The sequence below is a fragment of the Rhinolophus sinicus genome, chromosome 15 (genome assembly GCF_057876585.1).
Source record: "Rhinolophus sinicus isolate RSI-liver-muscle chromosome 15, RSI-T2T, whole genome shotgun sequence".
Lineage (NCBI taxonomy): Eukaryota > Metazoa > Chordata > Mammalia > Chiroptera > Rhinolophidae > Rhinolophus > Rhinolophus sinicus.
In genome coordinates, this window is record NC_142515.1 from 15,185,130 (window position 1) to 15,212,905 (window position 27,776).

At 45.3% G+C, this 27,776-nt stretch overlaps 1 protein-coding gene across 1 annotated transcript in view; it reads left to right on the forward strand.

Moving 5' to 3' along the window:
- The first annotated feature begins 10,368 nt into the window (after positions 1–10,368).
- LOC109444060 (guanylate cyclase 2G-like) overlaps positions 10,369–27,776 on the forward strand; it is a 43,421-nt gene continuing 26,013 nt past the window's right edge. The window contains 12 exon segments of the mRNA XM_088791859.1: positions 10,369–10,783; positions 12,215–12,563; positions 13,862–13,971; positions 16,197–16,382; positions 17,832–17,952; positions 20,507–20,680; positions 21,799–21,912; positions 21,960–21,974; positions 22,659–22,822; positions 25,290–25,378; positions 25,380–25,416; positions 27,616–27,699. Coding sequence (XP_088647985.1) covers positions 10,391–10,783; positions 12,215–12,563; positions 13,862–13,971; positions 16,197–16,382; positions 17,832–17,952; positions 20,507–20,680; positions 21,799–21,912; positions 21,960–21,974; positions 22,659–22,822; positions 25,290–25,378; positions 25,380–25,416; positions 27,616–27,699 — 1,836 coding nt within the window. The 5' untranslated portion in view covers positions 10,369–10,390.

The window sequence follows — 27,776 nt, forward strand, 5'->3', positions numbered from 1 at the left end:
CCTATCCTACTCTCTCTTTCCATTTTAAAGTCTCTAGACACCACCCGGATTCCAAAATCTTGAAGACTCCAAGGCATCATTACTAAACAGCGATGAGGGGTGGAGATGAAAGAGCTCTGGAGATTGTCTTTAACCTCTGTTTTTACGGGTGAGGCTAACAAGTTCTTTTCAGGTGAGAAAAATCACTCAGAATCACACAACCCGTTCGTCATTGAGACAAGACCTGACCCAGGGTCACAGACAACCACTGCGGTACCTCTGTCCCTATATGGTGCTACACTGTTGATAAGTGTTCACTTAACCACCAGCAGACCATAGACATCTGAACACTTTCTGCGTATCAGGCCTGAAGAAATTCGTGGAAATGCAGCGTTAGGTTTCTTCTAGCTGTATTGGTCAGGCAGCCAATATCAAAATCAGAAGCCAATACCACTTCCTGTTGACTCCGGCCTGGAGGAGTGGCTACCACATCAACACAGAGGTCTTATTAAGCTAGATTCTCATCCAAGTGCATTACCTCTTTACGGTCATTTCTTGACACAGAATTTTAGGCCCATCTTAGTACCTGAAAGAAAAGGGATTCTAAGAAGTGGCTAAAGAAGATGCAGTTCAATGGAAACTGGGAGCACGAGGCCCACTGGTTGGTCTAATGCCAGCTTGTATTAAGTAGCAACCCACTGAACACCTTCTGATGCTCTGATGCTCCAAGCCAGTGATTCCCAATCTTCAGCAGGCATCGCAATCCCCTGGACAGCTTGTTACAACACAGACTGCTGAGCTGGCGCTCAGTTTCTGGTTCAGGTGGCCTGGGTGAGGGCCTGAGAATCTGCATTTCTAACAATTCCAGGTGACGTGGAGGCTGCTGGTTTGGGGACCACACTAGGCGCACCACTGCTCCAAGCAGCCACCTTTCCTTCAATGGGCTCAGCTTCTGAAATGCTGAAAGGGACTGTATTGTGGGTAGTCTGGCTATGTTGAGTGTAGCTGAGAGGACAACTTGGCACCGAGGGGAACTCATTATGTGCTCCAGAAGAAAGGTGTTACTCAATATCAGTGGGCAGACCAAGTCCCAGAGTAGCGCTTTGGCAAGAGCAGAGGTATTGCCACTCATGCTCCCACTTCTCCTTTAGGTAAATATTATAAATCAAAGCCACACGGCATCCCAGCTAGACAGCCCATGTGGGTGTGAGTGTGGGTGTGTAGGGAGCTCACCTGATCCCACAGCCTTAATTTTATTCTTGAGGGTACCTGAGAGCCCAAAAGGCAAAGTAAGGTAAGCTGTCGATTCAGTAGGAGAAAAACATCCAGAACCCAGGTCTCCAGCACCCCAGCCCACTACCCCACCTCTCAATTAATCGTTGTATCCTATGGAATCTCTCTCAAAAAATGTGGTAGATAAAGCCTCCTTTGCAATACTTTTCAGTTCTTCCTTCCCACAGCCATATGCGTTTAGAATTCAATAAAAAAGAAAAATTCTTTTGAGATTGGGTATCCCATAGCCCCTAAAACAGTGCAAACCTTCATTGTTGAAGGTCATTCATAGATGACGTGCCCGAGGAGTTGAAGAGTCTAACCCATTAGCTGTGGTTCTGACACTCACATGCTGCTCTGGTTGGTTTGTATACATTCCCTCCCCTTTCTTAGGGACAAAGGAACCACACATTTCATATCCAGTAGCTCTAAAACACTAGAGGCCAACATTCCAGAGTTTTGTAACAGAGCCTGGAAACAGTCAAGATACTTCTTATGATAGGCACTGACAGTGCTTCAGAAGCAGAAACCAGGTTTTTCCCATTTTTGAAAGCAGGGAAGGACAGGCCTTATAAGTGGGCCAACTTCACATAGTGCCACCGTGTATTTACATAGTGCCTCCCAGTTTATAAAACACTTCCAGACTATTTCTGAACAAACCTGTGAGATGTAAGTGGGGACAATACCTTCAATACCCAAACCTTCCATGGCTGCTGGGAGCCAGGCCCTGCGACAAAGACTTCATTTGGGCCCCACAGGAAAACTGCCAGGTAGTTATGATTTATATAGATGAGAAAAATGGAAGCTCAGAGAAAGTTCATCACCTTCCCCAGATCCTATAGCTTGGTCATGGGGTAATGATGGTGGTGGTGGGGCCAAGCATTATTTATTTTTTTTAAATAATTTCAGGCTATTTTGTAAAGCCAGGTGATTTGTAGCTTGTCTGTGAAAAAGAGCCCTTCTTTAGAGGGCATGGCTGTTTGCAAAGCAGATTTTAGAGCAGGTTGTGGGGAGAATGAATCAGTCAGGGTGCCAAATATTATTTAAAGGTTTTAGGGCGGTGTTTCTAGGTTCCAGGCAGGTAGCACTGAATTGATGAAGTCCTTCTAAAGGAAAGCGGAGTTTCTCCTTTTAATAAAACTTCTGCCCTCAGAATCCAGAAGAGCCATCTTAAACCTCTGGCTCCTCTGCGTTAGAATACTTCCTTAGATTTAGATTATGCAAGAGCTACCCAACAATGCTCATCATAAGCATTCCTGGTGAGGGCAAAGAAGAAATGTGGAGATGAGAAGGAAAATGGAAAGCACAACATGTCTGGAGTAGCTGGGACATACGGGCGTGGGTACACTTGTTTAGGAAGGTTCTTAATCTGCTTTGACAGCAAATCCAAATCTTCAGAAGTTGGGCAACATGAGCCAAGAAGAAAGAGAAGCAGGGTCCTAGAAGTAGAGGCTGAATCAGTTCATGTTAACTGAGCAACGATGGATCAGAAAGAAAGGAGGCAAGATGCCCCTACCTACAGGTAGCTGTACAGCAGGGCAGAGGTTGTGATGGCCAATGAGCAAAAATAAAGCTGTGATGGACTGACCTTTAGCTTCCCACATGGCAGAGCTGACGTTGAAGTTTACTCTTCTACTGAGATGTGAAAGGAAGGGGCGAAGTTCCTTAAACTCTTAACAAGGGTGCCATAATTGGCCCTTCCAATTATCGTAGTTCCATACCCACCCTTTCCTTCATTATCTGATGTTTCCAAAGGCTAATGGCGCTCAAAGGACGTCCTCCAGGGGAGCAATCTTATGTCAGCTCCTTTCTGAAGGCCTTCCAGGTGATCATGACGTGGAGATTATTAAGCACTTCCCCTGGGCTGGCACTGTGCTACGAGCTTTGTCTGCAATATCTTATTTAACCCCATAGTAACCCTATGAAGAACTTATTATTATCATTTTGCAGAAGAGGGAAAGGTAAGAGAGGCCAAGTAACTTGCCCAAGGCACTTGGCTCACAGGTGACACAGTCTCAGCATCAGATTTTGAATCCAGAGCCCAAGCACGTATCTGTGATGGAGTATAATCTATTCCATAAACCCCTTGCAATCTTTTGTATTTATATATGCATTTCTCTCAGCAAATTTCGTTGGTCTCCCAAAGAAAATTAAGAACTATTGCCCTAGAGGAAGTAGGATCCAATGCCAGCCACGTGAACCTGATGGCAAGGGTGAAACAACAGCTTCCTTTTCCCTCCTCAGAAAGGCATCCCATCTGCCTGAATGTGCTTCTTACCACGGAGATCATTTCCCACACAGAGTTTCGATTCACTCAACCAGAGGGGGCCAGTGTATCATATATTCTGCTGTGCACACCCCACCGCCCAGCCTTTTCTGCTTAGTTGTCTGCTGTGCCGTGAAAACCCACAGCTCTACGCTGGCTCTGCTGTCAATCCTGCACCACGGGGCTTCACAGCGCACGGGGGAGAAGCTGGCCCCACAGCTCACTGTCTGTAGAAGCTCGTTTTGCTCAACTCGGTCACTGACAGCAACAGCTTGGGTACCGGAGTTCTTGCGGCCACTTGCTCATTATTTGTGGGAAGGAAGTGTTACTGAAGCATGAGCACGGGCTCGACAAGAATGGTTCTTGCACAGATTGCAATAAAAACTTCCCCAAACCCAGATATGACCCTCAACCCCCCGACAACACACACACACACACACACACACACACACACAAAGCAAATTGCCTTGCAGACTTAGATCTGACCTTCCCAACTGGCAAGCCATGGCACACTGATGGGCTAAGCAATACTGACCCTTCAGCCCTCGGAGTGGCCCGGTGTGGTCATGGATGGCCTCATCTAGGGGTCTCGGTGTGCCATATAAACACTATTATTCTCAGGGTCTGCAAGGTTGGAACACAGTGACATAGGCAACCTACTCCTTTATCAGCAAGAACTTCCCAGGAGCATTTAAGAATCAGACGGAAAGTGTAAAGGTCCCTGAGAGAGGTGTCAGTTCTAAGTGCCCAGAACCTTCAACAATCCCACAGGAAATACCACTGTGTGTGAGCAAGTTAGGAGTGTAGCTCAGAGCGAAGATGGAGACCTCACCATTCCACACATGTGACCAGTAGCTCCATGTGGCTACTGAGAACTTGAAATGAGGCAAGTCTGTATTGAGATATGTTTAAGTACAGAATACACACCAAATTTTGGAGACTTGGTGTGAAGAAAATAACATAACTAGGTAAGTAATCTTACGGGTTCCTTTTACTTTTTAAAAAGTGTCTGCTGGAAATTTCTGAATGACATAATGTGGCGAACACTCTTATTTTTCTTGGACAACACTGATTTAGACCAAAGGTTATCCGCCTTAATACTGACAGAATATAAGCAAAAGGTGGCGTTGCCTGGTGGCAGCAGTGAACAAGTTATAACTGCTCCACAGGAACCTGAAGACAGCCTTGAGTTTTGCCTGTCCCTCTAGTTGCTGTAGTAGCAGTGGTTTGTTCTTTTGTGTTTGTATAGCATCCATCCAATGGAGTGTGCGATCTTGACTGAAACAATAGTCCCTTGTTATAAAACTGCTACCACCCACTGACTGTTTGTTCAATGCCACACACCATGTTGTGTGCTCTACCTGTTACCTCATCTAATCCTCACGTGAACGCATCAGGGTAATTAGAAATGAGGGAATTGAAGTGCAGACAGTATACAACTTTTCCAAGGCAGCTGAAGTTTCATTTCAAACTGCGCTCCCAACCATTCTGCTCCTCTGCTTCCTATAGGAGGGCGTGGGAGAAACCTCTGATAGAAGCACCAATACTTGGGGGGAAAAACCGCTGATAGAAGCATCAATACTTAAGGACATCGTCCTCTGCGTGGCAGCCTTGGTTCCCCGTGCTCACAGCATAGAGAGCAGCTCTGAGCGTCTAGCTAGGGAGCTATTTGGGAGGCTTTAATGTGAGCCGAGTGGAAATGACAGGAAATGGGAGGGGTTCTGGTCTCTTCAGACAAAAGCTCAGGAGGGTGGAGGAGTCAGAAGGGACATCCTGCTTCACTTTAGAGAAGGCACCCAGACACCAAGCCTAAGGCCACACAGGTCCCTGATTGGCTCGGATGGAGAAGCCTATCCTTCTCTGTGTAATCAGCAGAGAAAGATGGATTAAGCGAGGACAGACACATTGTTTATTCGCTCAGTGTTGGGACACTGTGGCAACAAAGGGGTTTTTAGAAAACTTAACATGTTATGGAAAGTAATTATATCACTGTTAATCATTTAGTATCTTTGATTATTGAGTAGCCAGAGCAAGCCGCTGCCCCATCTCCCCAGCACTTTCAGCAAGTTTTTCCTCTTCATGCCAGTGCTTTATTGGGACACGGGGGCTTTATCTGGGAGGCAGGATCAAAGACAACAAAATAAGTATTCAGATCAGAAACCTGGCATTTAGGCCAGACCAATCTGCTAAACTTCAGATTATTTTGTAGCCAGACTAAAACTGGAAAATATTGATCAGAAGCCCCGGATGGTCAAAAAAGCAGCTGCTCAGGTATCAAAGACACTACATTCCTGGTGGAAACAGGTGTGGGCAAGAGCACACATCACAGGCCAGAGGAAGAGTCTATTTCAGCGCACGGGATAAATACTAGGTGGCTGAAGTACGTTAAGAGACAGGTGGAGTCCCCAGGAGGGAAGGTCCTCTTCCCCTCACACAAACCTCTTCAGAAACAGGACCAGAGTGTCCTCATCAGAAAGCCAAGGCCAGTGCCCGTCCCCCGCCTTCTCGGAGTAGCGTGTGTGCGGTTACCAAAAGGAATGGCTTTTGGATCCAAGGACGTTGCGTTGCTGCAGATGTAAGACATATGATCTCCTGCTCTGTATCAGTTCAAACTCTGTTCCACTGTTTCATGGCTCCTCAAACATTTACTCACTAGGAGCTTCGTATTCAGTGAAGTGAGCTCAGCTGTTTGCAAGAACTGAGACCGTGACAGGAACGTTTGACGTCCACACCCCAACAGGTAATATAGCCGCCTTTTATTCGCGCTTCCTAGGCTGGTCAGTACAAGGTGTTCCAGACTTTCAGGAAATCTCCCCTTAGGCATCTGTATGCAAATTCCGGAAAGGAACCTGCTGTACTGCCAAGGGTGGAGTCCGTGGGTCAGTTAGGAAGCCACCAGTGTCCTAGGATTTTAGGACAAGAAGCTGGTAAGGTCACAGATCTCTGCCCCCTGCCATTTCCCCACGTCATAGAAAAGGAAACAGAGGCTCAATGACAGGCTTATTCACTCAAGAAGCCTGAGGCTGATGCCTTTTCACATCCTGAGATTTGAGGGAGGGTGTGAGGGCCGAGGTGATGGCTTGTCTCTCCCTTTGTCTTTCCCTCTGGGATATGACAGGCTCATTTCACTATTCCAAGGGGGCCAAACACTTTTTCCTGCCTCTCACTTTCTGGAGAAGTTCTCATCCACACATTCTAAACCCTCACTTTTTCTCTAAATACGGTCAGACCACTCATTTACAAATTGAAGGGATGCAAGGGGAAAGCAGGAAAGGAGGGCAAGCAGCTGGGAAAATGCTAGAGGTTTTATGAAAACCCCACAACCCTGGGTATAGCCAGTTTTATCTGATCTTGGATGTTGAACAGCTGGCCCTGTGTCTAGTTTATGGTCCAGGCTGGTTAGCATCAGGGAAACCATAAGTCAGGCAGAAAGAACGCTTCCTCTGTAATAGTCTCTTCAGGAAACAGAGGTGGGATAAAGTAGCTAGGCATCAAAGCGCCACCCCCACTGACACAGAGAATCAAGCTCTGCACTCCCGCTGGCCACGCACAGGCTACCTTTGTTCCAAAGTATTGTTGGATGAAACAATATGGCCTCTTCCTTCAACCACCATGGTACTTGTAACTTGTAGGCACAAGAATCTCCTAGAAGGAGGGAAGGACTGGAGAAACAAAGTGGAGAACATCGTGCTCCCTCCAGCAGCCACTGTCCCTGTAAATCCCACTAAATTGATTTTAACCTCAGGCATTTCCACTCCAGCCAATGAAGCCCTATGCACAAAGTGGGTGGGCCTGTTACTATAGATAGTAATCACCTAATGATTTCTAGGTGATTGCCATTACCTGGACCACAGCATCTCTGTCTCTCTCCTTTTCTAGGGCCAATGGAGAAATGGAAGGGGCGGGCTGAACTCAGCAGAGGTAATTAGAGCCCACAGAGGTAAGCCAACTGCCTACAAGTGTGAGGGCCCAGGCCAGCATGAGGTGCTCCCGACCTGAGAACTCAGACAGCGTAAGTTGAACCGCCATGCTTTCACTCCACAAACGCAAGTCTGTAGGGTTTCATTTTAATTAAAACTTTCACTTGTATTCCTTATCGCAGGTATGAAGACAAAAATATGAAAATGATGATAAGCAAAGAGAATAAACAGCACTCATAGGTCCCATCATCCAGAAAGAGCCACTTTTAGTGGCTTGGTGTATGTAATCTTTGCATGCAACTTTGTGTGCTTTTTTAAAAACAAAAACCAGCAAAAAGGGAATACTATACCTGTTGTTTTATAATGTGCCTCTTTGATTAATACATTGTGACCATCTTCCTCAGTCCATAAATGCATTCCTTTTTAATGACTGCTTGGTCTTTAGTCATATGGATTCCTCTATATTATTTATCCAGGCCCCCGCTGTTGGACATAAAAGTTGTGTCTAATTTTTGACATATAAACAAGTACTGTAGTAAAATCTTATTATACTACCTTATTTCTTCAGGATAAGTCTCCAAAATTGAAATTTCTGAGTCAAAGATGCACATATTTTTAAGGCTTTTGGGTGCATATTGAAAAATGGCTATCAACACTCCCTACCAGCCGTGTATGTTTATTTCTTCAACTCTCACCAATGCTGAACATCTTCAGTGTTTTCTTCTGTTTTTATTTTGTTTTCAATTAAATGTATTCAGGTGACAGTGGTCAGTAAATTTACATAGGTTTCAAGTGTACAGTTCTGTAATACATCATCTATATATCACATTGTGTGTTTACTACCCAGAGTCAGTTCTCCTTCCATCATCAGTGTTTTCTTCTTGTTCTGACCACGCTCATTTGTAAGCACTTATGAATACAAAAAATAAACACCAAAAAACAAAAAACTTACGTTTATTACGATTAATATTAATTTGCATATGTAAAGGCCCAAAACTATGCTGGATCTGAGGATTCAAAGAGGGACACATAGTCTCCTGGCTTCAAAGATTCTCAGGGAAGGGAAATCTGAAAACACAAAGAATCTAAAATGATCCAGAGTGGGAGTACAGATTTTAAGAAGTTTATATATGAGAGGGGGAGAGGGAACACAGAATATATAATAAAATATTGTTCCTAGAATTCTACTTTTGAGATCATGACTTATATAAGACACACCCATTAAGAGTGTTTCTTTACTGAATTTCTACTAAATATGAGGCACCACGCTAATTATGTACAAGTAATTTCACAACATCCCTTGAGGGAGGCATTGTTAAACTTATTCGGAAGGTGAGGAAACTAAAGCACAGATTTAACTGACTTGCCCAAGGCCACATATATCTTGGTAAACATCTGAGGCAAAAAAATCCAAGGAATTCTGCCTGTGATTAGAGCAAAGGTGTTTTCAGTCTCAGATAGAGATGACTTTGCAAATTGATACTAAGCTGTCCTACCAAGAGGACAGAGAGGTTCTGAGGCTCAGTGAAGAAGCAGTTATGGTGAATTTGAATTTGTTTGGAGAAAAGCAATCCCTCTAACCCGTGGTGTTAGAAATGGCCCCTCGAGGGAAGCCAGCGCTAAGGCAACTGAGGAAATAAGTAGAGAATAATTATCGGCTCTTATTTCCCGCTTTTCACTTCAGATTGTCTCGGAGCTTCTCAAACTTTAGTATACTTAGGGATATATGATATTAAATGTGGATTCCCAGAGCAAACCCAAGACATTCTGATCATAGGGTCTGGAGTGGGGCCCTGGAATCTGTATTTTCCACATCAGGAGAGACTGATGTAGGTGGTGCTTAGATCAAGCTTTGAGAATCATAGCAAGTCTTCTGTGCTAAAATACATAACCCTGAGATGAATGGCAGATGCCAGCTTCTTCCGTCAGGGAGATCCAAAAGAAAGTCCATGATCGGTGAGAACTGAACCCTTTATATTGATGTGCATTTGCCCGTTGATGGCTGGCTCATCTTCCCTGGGGATAGCAATGGCTTCCCAAGGGTCTTGCCATCCCTTTAATGCTTCATATGAAGTAATACTTTATATGTAAAGTGTTACATCTGTAATACTTCACATGTAATTCTTCAACAAAGAGCTGCCCCTGGCTCTTTGCCCTGACCTGTGCAGAAGGAGAGTTAATATTCATCTCTCAGTAACCTCTCCCTGGTGCCCTATGCCAGGGTGAGGGACACAGACTGTGCCAGTTGTGAGTAAACCCTCTCATAGCCATTAGATCCCTTGTTCTAGAAAAATTAGAAGATTAATTCAACGGGTGATAATTATTATCATTATTACAAAATCACCATCATCAGTCCAGCATCAGTCTTTGTCATTATTGTCACCATCGTCACTGTCAGCTAACATTGACAAAATGACTCTCTTTGCCCAGGCATTGTGCCAAGTGCTGGATTTGTATGATCTCTGTTAATCCTTACCATATGTTTTGGGGAAGATCCCATTACAGTTTTACCCCCATTATGGATCAGAAGATGACGACATAGAGAGAGGTCACATGAGCTAGATCACACAACTAATTATGTGCCAGAGTCAGAATTCCAGCCCAGGCCATCTGCTTACACTTGAGTGGTTTCCATGATTCTCTTTTTGCTTGCGGAGAGGGATCCGAGGGTAGGGGGGAATTCTGTGACTTGCCTAGGACCATAAAGTTGTCAATGGTATCACTGGATCAATTACCAGGGACTTGTTGGCTCCCTGTCCTAGCTTCTTTCCTCAAGACTGCTGCTCCTAGATGTGTTGGGGCAGATTCTGAAAGGGAAGGTTTCAGTTAATTAATGGCACTGAGTAGAAAGCAAGCTGTGGTCCCCAGGGAACTCTGCATTGTCATTTAAGCTCCTGGCATGAGTGGTCAGGAGGCTACGCCTCTCACAGATTTGCAGTGAGCCAGGAGTTGGATGTCATGCATGGCTCCCAGGACTGGTGCTGAAGCCACACTTAGATCTGGGCTCTGTTTGGGGGTCGGATGCCATGATGCCCACCCGACACTAGTTCTGACACTCGTTGTCACTGTGCTGGTGACTTGTCTTGCAGCTGCTAAACGCACTGTGGCTTTGCAAGTTCCCTGGAACAGCTCCCATGCTTTCAGTGTGCAAAGGCTGGGTGCGGGCCTCCAAACTGCCGTGGACAAGATCAACTCCGAGCCGGTGGACCTTGGAAACCTCAGCTGGGAATTCACTTATACCAACACAGCCTGCAGTGCCAGGGAGTCTCTTGCTATTTTCACCGACCAGGTCCAGAGAGAACAGATTTCTGCCCTGTTTGGACCCACATGTCCAGAAGCAGCAGAGGTATGCAGCCTTCTGGAAGCTCTAGCTGAGTTTCCATTGGAAGGGGTGGTCTTTAAGATAATGGTACAGCCTTGAATAATCTCTTGACAAGGATGGCTTTATGATAAATTACTGTGTAGGTCTTGGGTACCACTTCTTTGAGATGGGAATTAGACCATGCAATTAGAACAGTTCATATTCTCTTTTTTAAAAGCCTTTGAAATAAATAATTATAAGTTCACTCACTAGATTGTGGGTGTCACTAACAACCTTGTTGATTGTTTGGACTAATTCTTCACTCTAATATTGTCAGCCATGTGGCTCAGAAAAAATTAAGAGGAAAATGAGTGCTTGATTTCAAATAGAAAAAATGTCATTTGTTTGTGTAGGTTTCCCTTTGGTGCACATAATAAATTATTCAGTGATGGTAACAGTAAGTGGGAAAGAATGAAGTGTGACAGGTGACAATAAACTAAGGCAAGACAATGACAGAAAGGAATGACTTGTATTTGTTCAGCTAATGGGGTTGGCTTTGTGGAAGCTCTTGCCTGTCTTGTGCTTTGAGAGGTATTAATGCAAAGGCTGAAGAGGAAGGAGAGTGTCACAGGTCTCACTCTGAAAAATACTGCAGAACTCTCATTAGTCGGTGCTGTAGACTCAAGTTCCCCATTCAATTTGAATCTTGTTCTCTCCTGGAATTCTCCATTTGATACATTTCTTGCTGCCCAAAGCCGACCCTACTAAAATACCATAGAGCCCTTCTTCATCCCTCCATCCTCACTTCCACATCCCTAATTCCCAAATCAGAAGTAATTTCTTACTTTCCTAACCTCCTATAAATCAATTGACTATAAATAGTGAAGGGTATATTTAACCCTAAAGCTGTTTTTATATGTCTTAGCTGCTGTAATAGATCATAAACTCCTTTAAGAGCAAGGTCTCCAAAGTTCCTTGTAAGTTGTTGGCTCCTAATGAAAAATGGATGAGAAATGAATAAGGAACAAACTAAGAAAGAAAAACTAAGAGAGTAACTAGTAGCTATGAGTGTGGGCTCTGGAACCATATTTGCCTGAATTCCAATCCTGCTCCACTATTTGCTAGCTTTGTAACTTACATCTCTGTGCCCCATGTTTTCATCTATAAAATGGGATAATGACCATACCTACCTCATAGAAATGTTGCAAGAATTGAGATGATATGTGTAAGCTCTTAGTAAAGTGCTTGGCATATAATAAGCTCTCAATAAATGCTGTTTTTATGCTTCTCCTCTGAAGTCCTGCATCCTCAAGTTGGTTACACACAAAACACTATCTATCAACAATATTCCAAAAGAGAAGCTCCAGTATGACCCATAGCATCTCTGAATCCAAAGTTTATGCAGATACCATTCAATTGGGTTTGAATGTAGCATAAATTCAATAATGAAAAGACATCCTTTTGGTTACTTTCAAGGTTATTGGTTTGCTGGCCTCTGAGTGGAATATCCCCGTGTTTGACTTTATTGGACAAACAGCAAAACTAGAGAATGACTTCTTGGATGACACCTATGTGAAACTCGTGCCACCCATGCATGAAGTTGGTGATGTTCTCCGGAAATGTCTCTGGTACCTGGGCTGGAAGCACGTTGGGATGTTTGGAGGTCACTCTGGGATTTCCTCCTGGCATAGAGTGGATGAGTTGTGGAGGGTTGTAGAGAATGAACTCAAATCCCATTTCACCATCACTGCCAGGGTGAGATACACCAACCATGACGTGGCCCTTCTGCAAGAGAATCTTAGGACCATGTCAGCAGTTGCTAGGGGTAAGTAGGAAAGAGTCTTCTGTTGCTTACGTTTGGAGAAACAAATAGGAAAAGCAGATAGGAACTTTTCATTTTTCTATGGATGTAAAAAGCAGATGGAAACGATACAAAATTAAGGATACATATAAGCAAGTTTCCTGTTTTACTCAATATCACCACCAACAACAAATTTTTTTTTTTTTAAATCTAAAATGAAATCCCACATGCTATAGTGTTATGATGCACTGAATAAGTTCTAGAAGCATCTGCCAGGTGGGCTGGATACTGGACTTGGGCTGTTGTGCAGAGCATGGGCTCTGGAGACAGATAGCCTAGGTTTGAAACCAGTCTCTGACCCTTTCTAGGTGTGTGCTCTGTGTGCCTCAAATACCTTATCTGTAAAAGGAAGATAATCATCCTACCTACTTCACAGAATGGTGAGGATTCCACAAGGTCATGCCTGTAATGGCCTTAGCACCGTGTCGGGACATAGTAATCAGTCAGCCTATGACAGCCATTGTTTTTGTTGTGGTGCTTATAAGGGTCTGCTTTCTAGTAGGAATTAATAACTGACACCCTTCTGTTCTACAATAAACTGAGAGTTTCTGGCCTTGGCACTTTGGGACTTGCTGATCCCTTGGCCTGGAGTGCCACCTGCAACCCCGTTGTCCCCCATTGTTCACTTGTATAGTGTCTATCTGACTGTCAGCTCCGTGAGGGCAGGAGCCTTCTGTCTTGCTCATTGCACAGTGCCTGGCACATGGTTGGAGCTCAGATAAATAGATGATAATTTATCTCATTTAAAGAATGTCACTATTTCATTCATGTGTCCTCAAAACACATGTTGACAGGTTTGGGTGGAAGGAAAAAGTACCATGGCCTACTCCGTTTCCCCACCATCCCAACTCAAAAATTCTGAATGCTCCTGATCCGAGGTCCTCTGTCAACTCCTCCTGTGTGGCTGAAGACTAACAAGCCAGATCTGTTGTTCTGAGTCAATGAAACAGAGAAACTAGAGCACAGAATCGGTCTGAGACTTTCTTGACTTGTACTTCGGGAGAGAGCTGCAGCGAGGTCTTCTGTTCCATTGGGCAAAAGCTGCCAATTTGTGTACTGCTGGTGGTTCAAGAAGTGTGCATGCTGGGAATAGTTTGGGCATTCCTCTTCCCTAAAGCGTGTTCAGGGAACAAAGAGTTCATGTCTCATTTGGAGCAGTTTCAGGCTAGACTTTAAAAGTGTGTGTGTGTGTGTGTGTGTGTGTGTGTGTGTGTGTGTGTGTGCATGTATGTGCGATTGGCTTACTTTGTTTTCTCTTATACTTATCATCTTAATCTGCAGCTCAGAGGATGCAAAAATTATTCTGCTGGCTGCAGAGAACCTGGGACCCAATACAGGAGAATTCGTTTTCATCAGTTTGCAGCAGTTGGCGGTGGGTGTTGATGACCCCTGAACGGCTCCTGCTGTAAGAGGTAACAAGTATGGAGCATTTGCCATGTGCCAGCTACATTCGCTCACTGAAGACTCACCACAACCCCATGAGGCAGGCACTCCTGCGTCTTCATCTTAAGATCAGGGGACTGAGCTGAAAGCACTTACCCAGAGTTCTTTGGCCCAGTTAGAGAGGCTGAGCCAGACCTTGAACCAGGCTGCTGGCTCTGGAGCCTGGCCCTCTGTATCTGTCAGCAAACACCAGCTGAGGAAGAACTGCCACTTCTACCAGGTCACTGAGCCCTCCCCAAAAGACTCTCAAACACAAGTGGCTCTCACTTCCTTTTCTTGTATGGCTGCCTCCCTGTATCCCTGTTGGAGTCCTCACCAAGGCCTGCACAGACCAACACACCAGTCTGATGAGCCAACTGTTGGGTGATTTGGTGCTTTTGGTAACAACAGCAATGGCTCTGATGCTCCATGTGCCTCCTATGAGGACTGAGCTGTATGTTTTATATGCACCATTGCACTGATATTCCCAAGAGCCCCCTGAAGCAGGTATTCCATGCCTTACCTGCGTGCATCATCACAGTCAATATTTCTAACAGCCTTGTAAGGTAGATATTATTAGCATTCCAACATACAGATACAAAATTGAGGCTTAGGTAAGTAAGGTACCTTCTCCAAGATCTCAGAGCTCCCGAGGAGCATAGCTGGTATTCTAAACCAGGTCTTTTGGACTCTGGGACTGACTGAGCCCTTTCCCCCAACAGCTCTGGCTTATGGAGAATTTACTGGGTGCCAGGCCCCACTGTGAGCTCTTCATGTACTAAAACTCATTTCAGCTTTCACCACCCTCTGGAGGCTTTTATTTTCCTCATTTTACAGGTGAGGAAACTGAGGCCCTGAGAGGTAAAATAACTTGCCCAAGTCCATGACTAGTAGGAGGAAGAGCTAGTATTCAAACCCAGGTGGGACAGCCTCAGTGTCTGTGTATTTAACCTCCACTTTACACTAGCAGGCTTCTGAAAAAAGGCACTCACACAAAGTTATGGACACGCTGTATAATTTTTCCAGTACCTTTATCTTTCTTAAATGGGCTTGTTTTATATGACCCTAAGAAGCTGAAGTGGACAAAAAGAAATAAAGGAAGATGTACAATAATATTCCACATTCCTTTTATCTTTTCATCTTCAAGTGTTTTGGATTGCCAAAAGTGTCTCAGATTTCTTTGGGCAGCCAGTGTGGATTCTAAACCTATGGCAAACTACCCAGAACATTTTCCTACCTTCCTCTGCCATTGCTGTCCACCCCTTTCTCTTCACTCTTCCTCTTACCTCTCCCTTTGGACAGATGAGGAGAGGAGAGGATGGGTCAAGTCTTAGCATTGGCGGGAAGCTCTTCCAGAGCCCTGGTCGCTTTCTCCCAAAACCTTGATGATCAAATTCCAATTAGTTTGTAGCGGCAGAAAGAATATGGAGCTAAAAATGTACCACACAACATCTATGCGATTGAACTCATGCTGCTTTAAAAAAGAATCACACAAATCCATCCTGTAAGCGTTCCTAATATAGGCTTATGGGCTTCAGTGGGGAAAAGAACCACGCTGCACAGCAGCATTATAGTGTGATGCTATTTATGCAAAATGCACACATGCACCTATGCCTAGGACGTGTGATGACTTCTCAGAATGCACACGAGGGAGCAGTAGGGAACTCGGGGGAGATCCCACGATTTTATATACATATATACACGTACGTAAATATGATATTACTTTCATAATAGTAATACTATAGATAATAATGAAAATAACAAACCACTTAAGCCACAGCAGAAAATCAAGAATTGACAGTCCTGTTTTTAAAGTTTTTACTACCCATTTCTAACAGGTGAGCTTTTTATATCTTAGCTGCTTGCTGTCAACTTGATTTTATTTATTTATTTATCTATCTATCTATCTGTCTGTCTGTCTGTCTGTCTGTCTATCTAATATATCTATCTATTCGTTCATTCATTCATTCATTCATTCATCCATCCATCCATCCATTGGCTCCCTTCCCACTGCTTCAATGCCAGGTAGAAAAATGTGGACCTTGCATGTCATACCTTCCAGAGTCATTGTGATTCTGAGGATTAGAATGTAGAGATTCAAATTCAATCTTACCTTTTCACAGTTACTCAGGGTATTTTTCTACAGGATGACTACATTGATTTATGATTTTTCAGGACAGTTTTTGGAAGGAGGCATTGACCAATCCGAAGGGGATGCACTTCTCCACCGTCTATGAGTCCATGCTTCTCATCGCCCTCAGCTCCTACGGAGAAGGCCCTGCAGATGAAGGCTTCCAACAACATGTCTACTGAAGGCTGAGGGGTCCGCCCTTCCACAGCTCCATCTCCACAGAGAAGCAGGTCTGCCGGGGAGTCATCCTGTACAGGCCCCTGCCTTCCCTTCTTTGAGGATATTTGTGTTTGGTTTTCACATTCTCCCTCTTAGCTCCCCTCTTATTTCCCCACCCCCTATCACACACACACACACACACACACACACACACACACACACACACTCTTCCTCATCTTCCACAGCCCAGAATAAACAGTGGTCTGATGCTGCGTTGTGAAATCTACACCCCAGGAACCATGGAGGAGGACAGAGGTTACTAGGTGAGAGGCCAGGTGGCTTTTGGAGTCAGAGACATGGGCTCCCATTCTAGTTCTGCTATTTACTATCTGTAGGGCCTTGAATTGAATTGCTTAACCTCCCTACATCTCAGTCTGTTCACCTGAGAAATGGGACTGATAATGACGTCTGCCTCCAGGCTGTGGTTCTGAGTGTCTAAGAATGTAGCACATGGCAGCAGCAGAACAGAAACCAGTGGGACTCAGACCATGACAATTTCCTTTCCCAGCAGGATACCAGGACCGAGAACCAGAATGGAGCAGTCAGCAATGTGCAGCTAGGACAGGGCAAGGCAAGCCGATGGCCTGGGACAGGGAGAAGGCAGTCAGAAGAGAGAGGATCGACCAGTGGTAGTCCCAGTGTGTGTGTGGGGTCATGGGGCAAAGTGTCTGCTCCACAGAGAATCTGTTATTGAGAGACCATGGGCCAGAGCTGGAGCTGCTTCCAGTGTGGGAACAAGCTGAGCCTGAAGGTGATGACAGGCCACTGATGACAGGGGCTGCATTAGGAACAAGGCAGTCGATTGTGGACTGCAACACACACGAAAAGATGATTAATCAATGAGTATTTGGCGAGACATCTACTGTCAACTCTGTATCAGGTCTTATAAGGAAAACAGTATCTTCAGCTTAGTAGGCACCTGTACGTTTGTTGACTGAATAGTTGAGAACATGTATTGAAGACCTACTCTGTACCAGTTAGTGCAATAGGTAGTATACCTATCCTGCCTCATGTAACTATCCTTATACTCAATAGGACAGTGGCTAACCCTATTTTATAAATGTGTGAGCTGTGATTCAGAGAGATTCAGAGGTTATGGAACTTACCCTAAGTTTCACAGCCAGTAAGTAGCAGGGCCAGCCTGGCTCCAAAATCTATCATCTTTCAATTAAACCATACTTCCTCCTGTCTATGGGCCAAAGAAATGTTCCTGACATGAAGGAGCGTGTGATCCAATCAGAAAAATGAGGCCTAAAGAGATAAAGCAAAAATTGCGATCAGGTTATTAGCACCGGCCCAGGCTCATGGAGGCCCCTCCACTTTCTGTGGAATGGATGGAGAACATGTATTATGTTACACTGTACAGAGGTTGGAGAGAAATTCCTCCTAACTGAGCCAAGGGCTGTGAGTCAGCAGGCCGTGGGCCTTTTAAAACCCTGTATTTGCTTCCCTCCTTGAAGGTGAGCCCTTACTCTGCCTACCTTCACGACGCGGTGCTGCTGTGTGCACAGACCGGGAAGGACATGATAAAGCCTGGAGGAGATTTCCGGGACGGGCGGCAGCTGGGCAGCACAGTGAAAGGTTCCAATCGGACTGCACTGCAGGGGTAGTGGCTTGACTGCTGGCGGGGTTTTGTAACTCGGGCCTGCCCCCCAGTCAGTGGGGCTCTGAGATGTTGGGCTTGTGGTTTAAGGCCACCGTTAGGGCCTTCCTCACACTGAGTTATAGAATTCCTCCTTCTTGTGGGGATTCCAGTCTTCCAGAAGGGTGGTGGAGGTTAAACCTCCTAGCTGCCTTAGTCGACTCTTCCTGCTCTGTCCAGAAGGCTGTCAAGACCAGGTGAGGGGGCCTCTAGGGCATCCTATCCCCTACCCCCACCCCCCACCCCCAGAAAGTCTCTCTTATAGTTCCTTTCAAACTGGTACAGCAAGAATAAAACTCCAGAGAGTGGGACCTGCGTGCTGGGGTCTCGTTCACGATCCCTTCCGTTTCACAGCCAGTAAGTAGCAGGGCCTCATTCATGACTGGCAACCTGTAAAGATGGGGCTTAGCCTACTTGACTTTCCTTGCCAGGGCGAGGATAGGCTTGGATGTGATCTGTTTTGAAATCACCCTGGGGGTTGACTGGTGCTGTCATCTTTTTGTATTCCAGTTTTCTCATTTGTAAGACAATACCTCCTACAGCATATAATAATAATAGCTAGCATTTATAAAGGGCTTACCTTTTACCAGTCTGGGTGCCAAGAGCTTCTGTGTGTTATCTCACTTAATTCTCACACAACCCAGGAAGTAGTACTATTACTCTCTGTGTTATATTATGAAGGTGAGTAAACCCAGGGTAGAAACGTTATCTACTTGTTCAGAGTCACCAGGTTACTACATGGTAGAGCCAGAATTCAGAATAAGGCCGGCCTTTCTCTAGGGCTCATGTCTTCACTGATGTATAACATTGAAAAGTAATTAAAATGTATCTAGGGCTTGGCACATAGTATCTACTCATTAAATGGTAGCTATTTATCTTTTGTTTGGCTTATCATTTGCTTAATAAATTATGACCTAAACTTTATAAAAAAATTTAAAGAGAACAGCTGGGGCCTGCCCTTTGGGGTTTTCATAGACTCAGTTCACATTTGCCCTGTCAATACCTTTTCCAAGTAGAAATTTTAACCTGCTTCCCTCCCTTCTTTTCTTCCTGACCCTGAAGTATTTACTTAAAAAAAAAAAAGGCGGTGAGGTGAGGGGAGTCTGTTTTCCTGCTCTCAGTTTAATCTCCTCTGCCAGGTCAATTTATTTCCTCTTTCCTGCCCTTTTAGAAATTCCTAATGGTGGGAGTAGGGGCAGATGTGAAGGGCAGTGAGGCCCTTCTGGGGTGCCTGGGCTCCTTTCAGGGACTCAAGCCTGGATGGCTCACCCCCCCTGCCCCCCTTCCAAGCTGGCTTCTGCTCCCTAAGAGCTGCAGAACCGGACCTTAACAGAATCAGGATATTTGTTTCTGCTTCTCGTGTTCATTTCTGCCATTGTATCCAGCACAACAGCCCCAGAGCTAACCAGGGCCAAAGGCCTTTACACCAATTGGGAAGCGGCCCTCGGCGGAGGAGGTCAAATTAGAAAATCGAGGCCTCATCCCTTCTTTGCGCAGTGAACGTACTACACGCTGAGAGCAGCGACCCTAATTGTTGCATAGGCTCCAGCCCCTTCCCTGTGCAAACCTCGGAGGGAGCTGCACTTGACGCCCACACGCAGTACACCAGTGCGCATGTGTGCAGCCGGCATTGTGGGGCGCTGGGAAAGACATGGTACTTGAGGCCCAAAAAGCCTGCCTCTTCCTGTGTCTGGAAACTAGGGGGAGTCTTGCTTCCAAGCCGTGTTTGTTAGGAATGGATAGTGGTGCCTCCTTAGCAGGGTCAACAGGGACGAGAGGAGTGAAGTCATAAGAGCCCACAGTGCCGGGCACATAGTAGGTGCTTCACAGATGGTAATTTTATGTCCTGTCCCCAGTGGAAATAAATCAGCAATAAGTCTTATGTCAGACCACGAGTCCTAGTTTGGGGTGTGGCGGAGCTGCACTTCACTCCTCTGGGATCTCGGATGTGTCTTTTGTGCGTCAGGTTGAGCACATCCTAAGCAAGAACAAAGACCACACTGGGGCCAGGACTGAGAGCCCGGCCAGTGCCCCAGCACAAACCAAAACCAGGAAGGAAGGGCGGCTCTAAGGACAAAACTTGCAAACTCCTGCCCCAGGGCCTGGCAGTGTGGAGGGGGTGTGGTGAGGAGGGTGGGAGGGGCCTGGAGGAGGTGGCTGTTCCCAGGGCCAGCCACCTGCCTCCATGTCATTGGGCCTCCTGTTGTCCTACATGGTTGTCCTAGGGAAGCATACATCTTGGGTTTTATGGGAAATTACTTAGAAACTGTTTTTGTTTTACATGCTAATGGGCCTCCTCAGCATCCGGTAACAAAGTACAGCTGGCTGCTCAAAGTGGCCCCCGAGGCCCACCGGGGTACAACCTCTGAACTATCCCTTTTTTTCACTCTCCTTCTTGACCCTCTGTCCTAGGCCCTGAAATGGCCTCACAGCTAGCTTTCCGTGCTGGCTGCTGGGGAGGGGTTTCTGCTGACAGGACTTTGAGTCCCAGAGTCCTCTCTGTCTTCCTCACTGTGTGGAATATTCTCTTTCTAGGAATTACTGGCCCCGTGTTTGTGGACTCCCGGGGAGAAAGGTGCATGGATTACTCGGTCTATGCTCTACGGAAATCCAGAAATGGGTCCTTCTTTCTTCCTGTTGTTCATTATGACGGCTACCAGAGAGTAAATCAGGTACTGATGGGACATGTCTTCGAGTTTAGATCATACTACAGGAAGAGACCTGAGAGGAGAGGGAGGGCCTGGGAGCCTGCTGGGAAGCCAATTTGGGGTCCAGTTCCTATAGTCCACCACACATTGTCTGGTTCTCTCTGAATTCCCAAAGATTGACTTTGGGCCTTTAAGGTGCTCTTGGCCTTGATTGTGGATGTCGCTTGGCCACTTCAGATTTAAGTTTAGAACACAGCACACTTACCTGCACCTCCAGAGGAGCCTGGGCCTCCTCTGAGGATCCAGTCGGGCAGGTTACACTAGCCTGTGGTTTGGAGGAGTGGCCCTGGCCCAGGGTGGTGATGGAGCCCAGGGCCCCCAAGGGGGTTGGGTCCACAGTCCGTGAAACAGACTCTTTCAGTCAGCCTGCCTCCAAAACAGGGAGCCCAGTGGACACCAGGATCTGGATGCCATCCTGGGTTCCCAGTACTCAGGAATCCCCAGAAAAAAAAATCTCTGCTTTTGTTCTCTCAGTTATAAATCAATGATAAAACTAAAAGGAAGCCTGAAGCTTAATTCAATATCTGTTTGCCTCTACTCTCACCATCCCCAGTCCAGATTTGACACTTTCTTCTCTCCTTCTCTTATGGAATTTAAATGTATCAAAATGGCTTGGCCCAGAAAATAAAACAACCATGGCAAACAAGGTCCCCAGTATTATAGAAACCGGCATTCTTCACGCAGGGGGAGACGTTTTGGTCTGTGAAATGTCAAGCTGCTCTATAATAAGATTTACCTGCATCAAACATGGGAGAAAATCCCAGCAACATTGCAGAATTGCCACATTATCTTTTAAATCAGAAGGGATGTGGTTTAAATCAAAAGATCGAGTCAGCTAGCTATGGTACCCCACAGAAAGATACTGCATTTCCTTGAATTAGAGTACCTGAAAGCTGGATTTGAAGGGTCTAGATAAGGTGGGAAAATTGGATGGATCAGCAGACATTGGAATTAAGAGATCAAGGCCTGCTTTTTGCAAATGACGTGTGTTTTATTTGCCCCTACTATACCTGAGGTAGAGACAAGTAGGATAAATCGAGTGGGCACTGACCTTTCATTGTCTTTTTTTGTTGTTGTTAAGGCCCATGAGGAATTTCTCCACCATTACTTGGCCCCATGGCTCCTTTACGGAAGGCAGACCTGGCTGTGGATTTTACAATGAGCTCTGTGAAACTCAGCCTATTTTTACAGGTTAGTGTGGGCACTCAGGGAAGCTAGCAGGAAAGGATTAGCTATAGCAGGGCTTCTCAACAGCAGCAGCACTGATGACATTTTGGGCAGAATAATCTCTGTGTGTGTGGTGGAGTGGGGGGGTTGGGGGATGGGGCTGTCCTGTGCATTGTAGGCTGCTTAGATGCCAGTGGCTCATTACAAGCCAGTGAAACCCCCCAATTGTAGCAACCTAGAATGTCTCCAGATGTTGCCAAATATCCCCCAGGGAGGCAACATCACCCACCTCCCCTGTTGAGAGCCTCTGCTCTAGGGAAACTTGGCTCCTGAGATTTGAGGCTCAGGAACTTCATTTCTAAGGAGGTAGAAAGAGTCTGGACAGAAGGGTGTTGCCCGATGTTTAGGGGTCCAGCCCTGGAATTAGATGGATTTATATCTGAGAACAACTTTAAGGAATTGTTCTCGTTTATTAAACGTAGTAAAGGTTTTAATAAAAGGCGGTGGTGGTATTAGAAGTTATCACTGTTCTCCCCACTGGAAGTTTCTATACAAAGGGAGAGGTGAGTGCTGTTGCTACGGAGACCAGAGAGGAGGTCAGAAAAGCATTCCTGGAAGAGACAAGTCTGAGAGGACTCAGTGTGTCCTAACTTGGACGCGCACCTGGACAGCTTTTGAGGCATGTGCTTGGCAGGGCCAGGCTGGGGCCAGAGTGTGCTCACTTCTCTTAGGCAGGCCTGAGTAATGGGTGATATGTCTCTGCCCTCCAGCTATGACTGCTGTGATTCTCACCATAACCCCCCTGATTTCTGTTTTGGGAGCTGTCATCGTAGGTCTGATTTTAAGGATGCAGAGGGGAAAGTGGCTGAGACCAAATCAGGACATTTGGTGGCAAATCGATTATGACGACATCACCATCCTGCCCCAGAGCAAGGTGAGGCCACACCTGGCCCAGGCATCCACTTTGCTGCTCACTGCTGGTGATTTGTGGAAGGGACATCATCTAGGAGCTTGTGAGAGCAGAGGCTGACATTCATAAAGTGAGAAATCTCAAGCCCTGAGTTCTGGCTCTAGGCCTACCACTTCCTTGCTGCATATCTCTGAGGATGTCATTTCTGAACCTCAGTTTCTGAATACTTAAAAATGATCAGGCGGTCTCTAAAATTCCCCTTCAGCTCTATTACCCTGTGGGTGTAAAACTCTGTATATCCTGCTAAATATTAAAGCTGTCTTCTGGGGAGCATCTAGTTCTTTTCAAAACCATATTAACTACTTTAATCTGATGACTAAAACAATAAGGTCCATTTGCTCAATTCACGTGTTGCACATCTACTGTAGGCAAAGCGTAGTGCAAAGCACGGGGATACACTACAAATGAGATGCCTTCAGAGGGAGGCAGGTGCTCTGAGAGGTGTCTTCAACGTGAGACAGAAGCCCGGCAGGTGGAGGAATGAAATGTCTCAGCATTGGGAAGACTTCAGAGAGGAGGTGTGGGGGCAGAGCGCCAGAGAGGAGTTTCCAGGCTCTCGGACTCACGTGGAAAGCTGCTGGCTCGGGTTGTAGATGGCCGTCAGCTGTGGCCCTTGAGCCATTGGCCACTAATATAACTGCCGCGGCTTCGTTAGGGAGTGGAGTCAAGGGAAGTCGAGGAGAGAGTCGGTTGGTTGGCAGAAAGCGGACAGCAGGTTGCACGTCGTGTGAATCCAGCCTCTAGTGAGACTATAGCAGTATGACTCCCCTACCTATGGCTCCGTGGGTGTTCCCTTTTGGCCTTACCATATCCTGCGTTCTTATGTGGGGAGCGGGAGCTGAGACCCCGCAGGCCGCCCCGCACGAGGTGGGGCGTGACATTTGGGTCGAGTGGGTTACCAGGAGAGAAGTAAGTAAGGTGTGCCAAGGTGTAGGGTGCTAGGAATGGGAGGCTTGGCACACACATAATAAGCATGACATTATTCGATAAGTATTAGGTTGGTGCAGAAGTAATTGCAATTTTTGCAATTATTTTTAACCTTTTATACTGCAATTATTTTTGCACCAACCTAATATATAACATTTATATAACTTCAAAAAGTACTGCCCTGCCTGTTCTATATATTTTAGCTTGCAATTTTGGAGTGTCTTTTCTTTCTTTCCTTTTTTCTTTTTTGTTTTGTTTTTGTTATTGATATTAAGCAGTATAATCTTTGCAAGTGCATCTTGATGATTCTGGAGCATTTATTGCCTTATCAGAAATGTTAGTGAGAAATGTTCTTTAGAGTATATAGACTTGAGTTTGTATACTTTAATAAGAGCTGTTTGTTCCTGGGAAGAGGGTGAAAGAGGGGATGAATTTCACTTTCAGCTCAATTTATTAAAAACCCACAATTGAAATACATTTTATTTTAAAGATCAGCAAATTCACAATGTCAAAGTGCTTGCTCAGGAGTACATGCTACGCAAGATACTAAGAGAATAACAAGATATGTAGATCTACTGTTGAATCAGAATTTATGTGCTTGAACAAATATGTGAATCTTAAATATCGCAAAGCAAAAAAAAAAGTGTTTTAGAATGTTATTGCTTGTTTAAAAAGTGCAAAAATTAGACTGAGGTGTGCAGGTTGGTTCTATTGGACATTTAGGTTAATTGTAAACATAAGGAATGGGTCAAAATCAAACATTCCTCTTGTGATATGTATATCTTGTTCCTGTTATATTGGCTTTATTTTCAAAATTGTAGTTTGTAGAATTAGTTTCCTTTTATTGGTGTTCTTGCATAAACTATTCATTCAATGAATGAGTTATGACCTTCAAAATAGAAAAAGGTGACTTGGCAAGTACCAAGTCTGGGAGTCTTCAATATACTAAGACCAGGGGATGGGAGTTCATTAGTAAGTCATTTTCAAATGTCCCTGGGGATTCTGGGGTGCACTGGTCTGGTCTTGAGGTGAATAATTGATTAAGGGTGCAAGTGTGGTAGGGAGGAATTCTGAGCCTTCCTCTCTCCTTTTCAACCAAAGCAGCTCTGATGTCCCTGGTTTCTACCTTAGGGTTCCAGGTGAGACTCTCCTTGAAAAACAGGTTTCTTCAGCTGTAAGACATTCCCTGTAAGACATGGTGAGATGTCCACTTAGGAAAATAACTCACGTCACACATGTAGTTAAGTACCAGACCAGAACTTGAGTTTGGGTAGTCTGACTCCAGAGTCTGCCCTCCTAACCATGACACTATCCATGGGGGTACAGACACAAGAGCAGTGTGTGTAGTAGTTGGGCACTCACACCTCGGGTCAGAGAGGTCAGGGTTCATGTCCTGCCTCTCCCATTTATTATCTGTGTGACCTTGGCATTTGTCTATCAAATGCACATTCTGCAGTGCTTGGTCATGCTATTGAGCGTGACTGAATCATATCCTGTTTTACAGCCACCCCAGAGAGGGACACCTGTGTCGAAAAGGGACAGTGGCAACTCGGCTAGTGTGATGATTTCTGGGGACTTCAGCTCCTTTGTCAAGGGAAGAGCTCCTGTATGCCCCAGTAGGGCTTTACCAGGTACTTTTGAGATCAAGGTGGCTGCATGAAGGTCTTAGTGTGTGTACCTGTCCCATTCTCTGCATGTCCTTTCTGTCAGGCTGGGTATTCTGCATCAGGGGACTTCCTCCAAGTAAAAACTAGGCAGTATTGTAACTCCAGACTGGTGCTTCTCAACTTTCATGTGCGTCGGAATCATCAGGGCTCTTGTTACAAAATAAATTCTGGTTCAGCCGGTCTAGGGTAGGGCCTGAGAGTCTGCATTTCCCTTAACAAACTCCCAGGTGATGCCTATGCTGGCTTCTGTATTAGACTCAGCTGTGTCCAGCAGAACTTTTGATGAATATGGTAACATTCCACATCTGCTCAGTCCAATATGGTCGCCACCACCATCAGGTGACTATTGAACATTAGTGTGACTGGGGAGCTGAATTTTAAATTGTATATCATTTTAATTAATTTACACTTAATTGGCACCATGGGGCTAGTGCCTATCTTATTGGCCAGTATCGTCCTAGAGCATGAATTGTTTCACCCTTGGTGCTTTCGCCCTGATAAATCAGTTGTGGGTATTGATGCTTCTCCAGCAGAGAAGTCTGCAGTGGAATTCCTTCCCACCCGTTCTTACCCTCTTTTCCATCCCCCCAACCAGTATGGTTGCTAAGAACTCCTTCAGAAGGTCAAAGGTCCTGGGGGAAAATTTTGTAAAGCGAAAAAAAAAAAAATTGATATTTATTCTTTCAAATGAAAGTCCCAGAAAGTAAGGGCAGAAAGCTCCAAGCAAGGGAGGATTTACGCTCTAAATAGGGTTTAGCAGAGATTGGAGCCAAGTCACTCCCTAGGCAACTGCACCTATTTTTCTAAATGTTTACTTGAGTTTTCAAGCTACAAAAAACCTCCTTGGATATTATCACCCATAAACCCCTAAGGACCTCCATTCATACAAAACTGTGTGTTATACAGTCAACTCGCCATTTCGAGATGGAAACCAACAGTCGACAGCATATCACTATTGGTTAATCTTCCTAAAATGTTTCCCCTCCTCTCCCTCAAACCTCATACATCATACAGTCAACATGATTCCCCATGTGTGTTGACTGTAACACAGTTTCCAAACTCTTTCACCAGGGGCTCAAGGCTCTCTACAGCCTAGCCCCAATCTACTTGCAGAAGCTTTTTTATTTTTTTCTTGGCCTAGATCCTATAGTCATCCAATTGGTCTTGCTGATTATGCCATGTATGTTTCATCCTCAGAAAATGCGACGGCTGCTGCCCCCTCCTCCATCCCATCTGGAACCTTCTTATTCTTCACTGTTCAACTTAGTCAGCACCTCTTCCGAGGAGACTTTCCTTCACCCCATAGGAATCCCTTCCTCTTTGGAACTCCCATCCTAGTCCTGAGTCCTTTGCAATTAATTCCATACTAAAAGTGGCAGATGTCGGGTTGACATTTAACTCATACTGAGGCTTGCCATCTCTTGTGTCCAGATTCTATCCCTTCTTCTGCCCAGATCTTTCCAGGTTGTTCTATGTTCTATGTGGTGATTAAGTGACTCTACAAGCAGACTCAATAAGTAATAACAATAAGGTATGGCACGTACTGAAAACTTGATATGTGCCACGCATTAAGTAAACAGGGTTACATAGTTTAACTGATTTAATCCTTGACACAACCATATGAGATAGGTATTACTTTTAATCTCCAGTTTTTAGATGAGGTGATGGAGGCTTGGAGGCATGAATTCCTTGCTCAAGGTTATTCAGGTAGAAAGTGGTAGAAATGAGCTTTGGACTAGGTGTCTGACTCCAGACTTACACTGATGACCTCAACTCACTATTTCTCTGAAGGATAAAAGGACATTATTGAAGAATAGAAAGTGTATTATTGGAGTCAGATGTTCTGGTTGTACCACCTACAAATGTGTGACTTTGGACAAGTTACCTAACCTGGGCCAGCCTATCTGAAATGAGCTAATCATTCCCACCTTGTAGGACTGTGATGCCTAGTAAATGGGATAGTCTATGTTGAGCAGCTAGCTCAGTGCCAGGACATAGCATAGAGCCCTCCCGATGGCTGATTTGGGCATTGGGGAGCTTGACTATGCCTTTCTTAGGCTGATTTCTTCCCAGTCTTCCTGTTCCCCTTCCTAGCTGTTTCAGAGTCGAGCTTTTTCTGGATCATCTTGGGTTAAGAACATTCCACTTTATCTCTGGTTCCAGGGAAACCATGTAGCCATCTGCTATGTTGGTAACCAAGCGGAAGCCTGGATCAGGAAGCCATCTGTGCTGCAGGAAATCCGGCTGGTGAGGCCCCGGCCTCTGGGAGGAGACCAAGTGGCGCTGCTCTCCTGCCCTCCGTTGCCATTTCCCTGTCCCCCCTG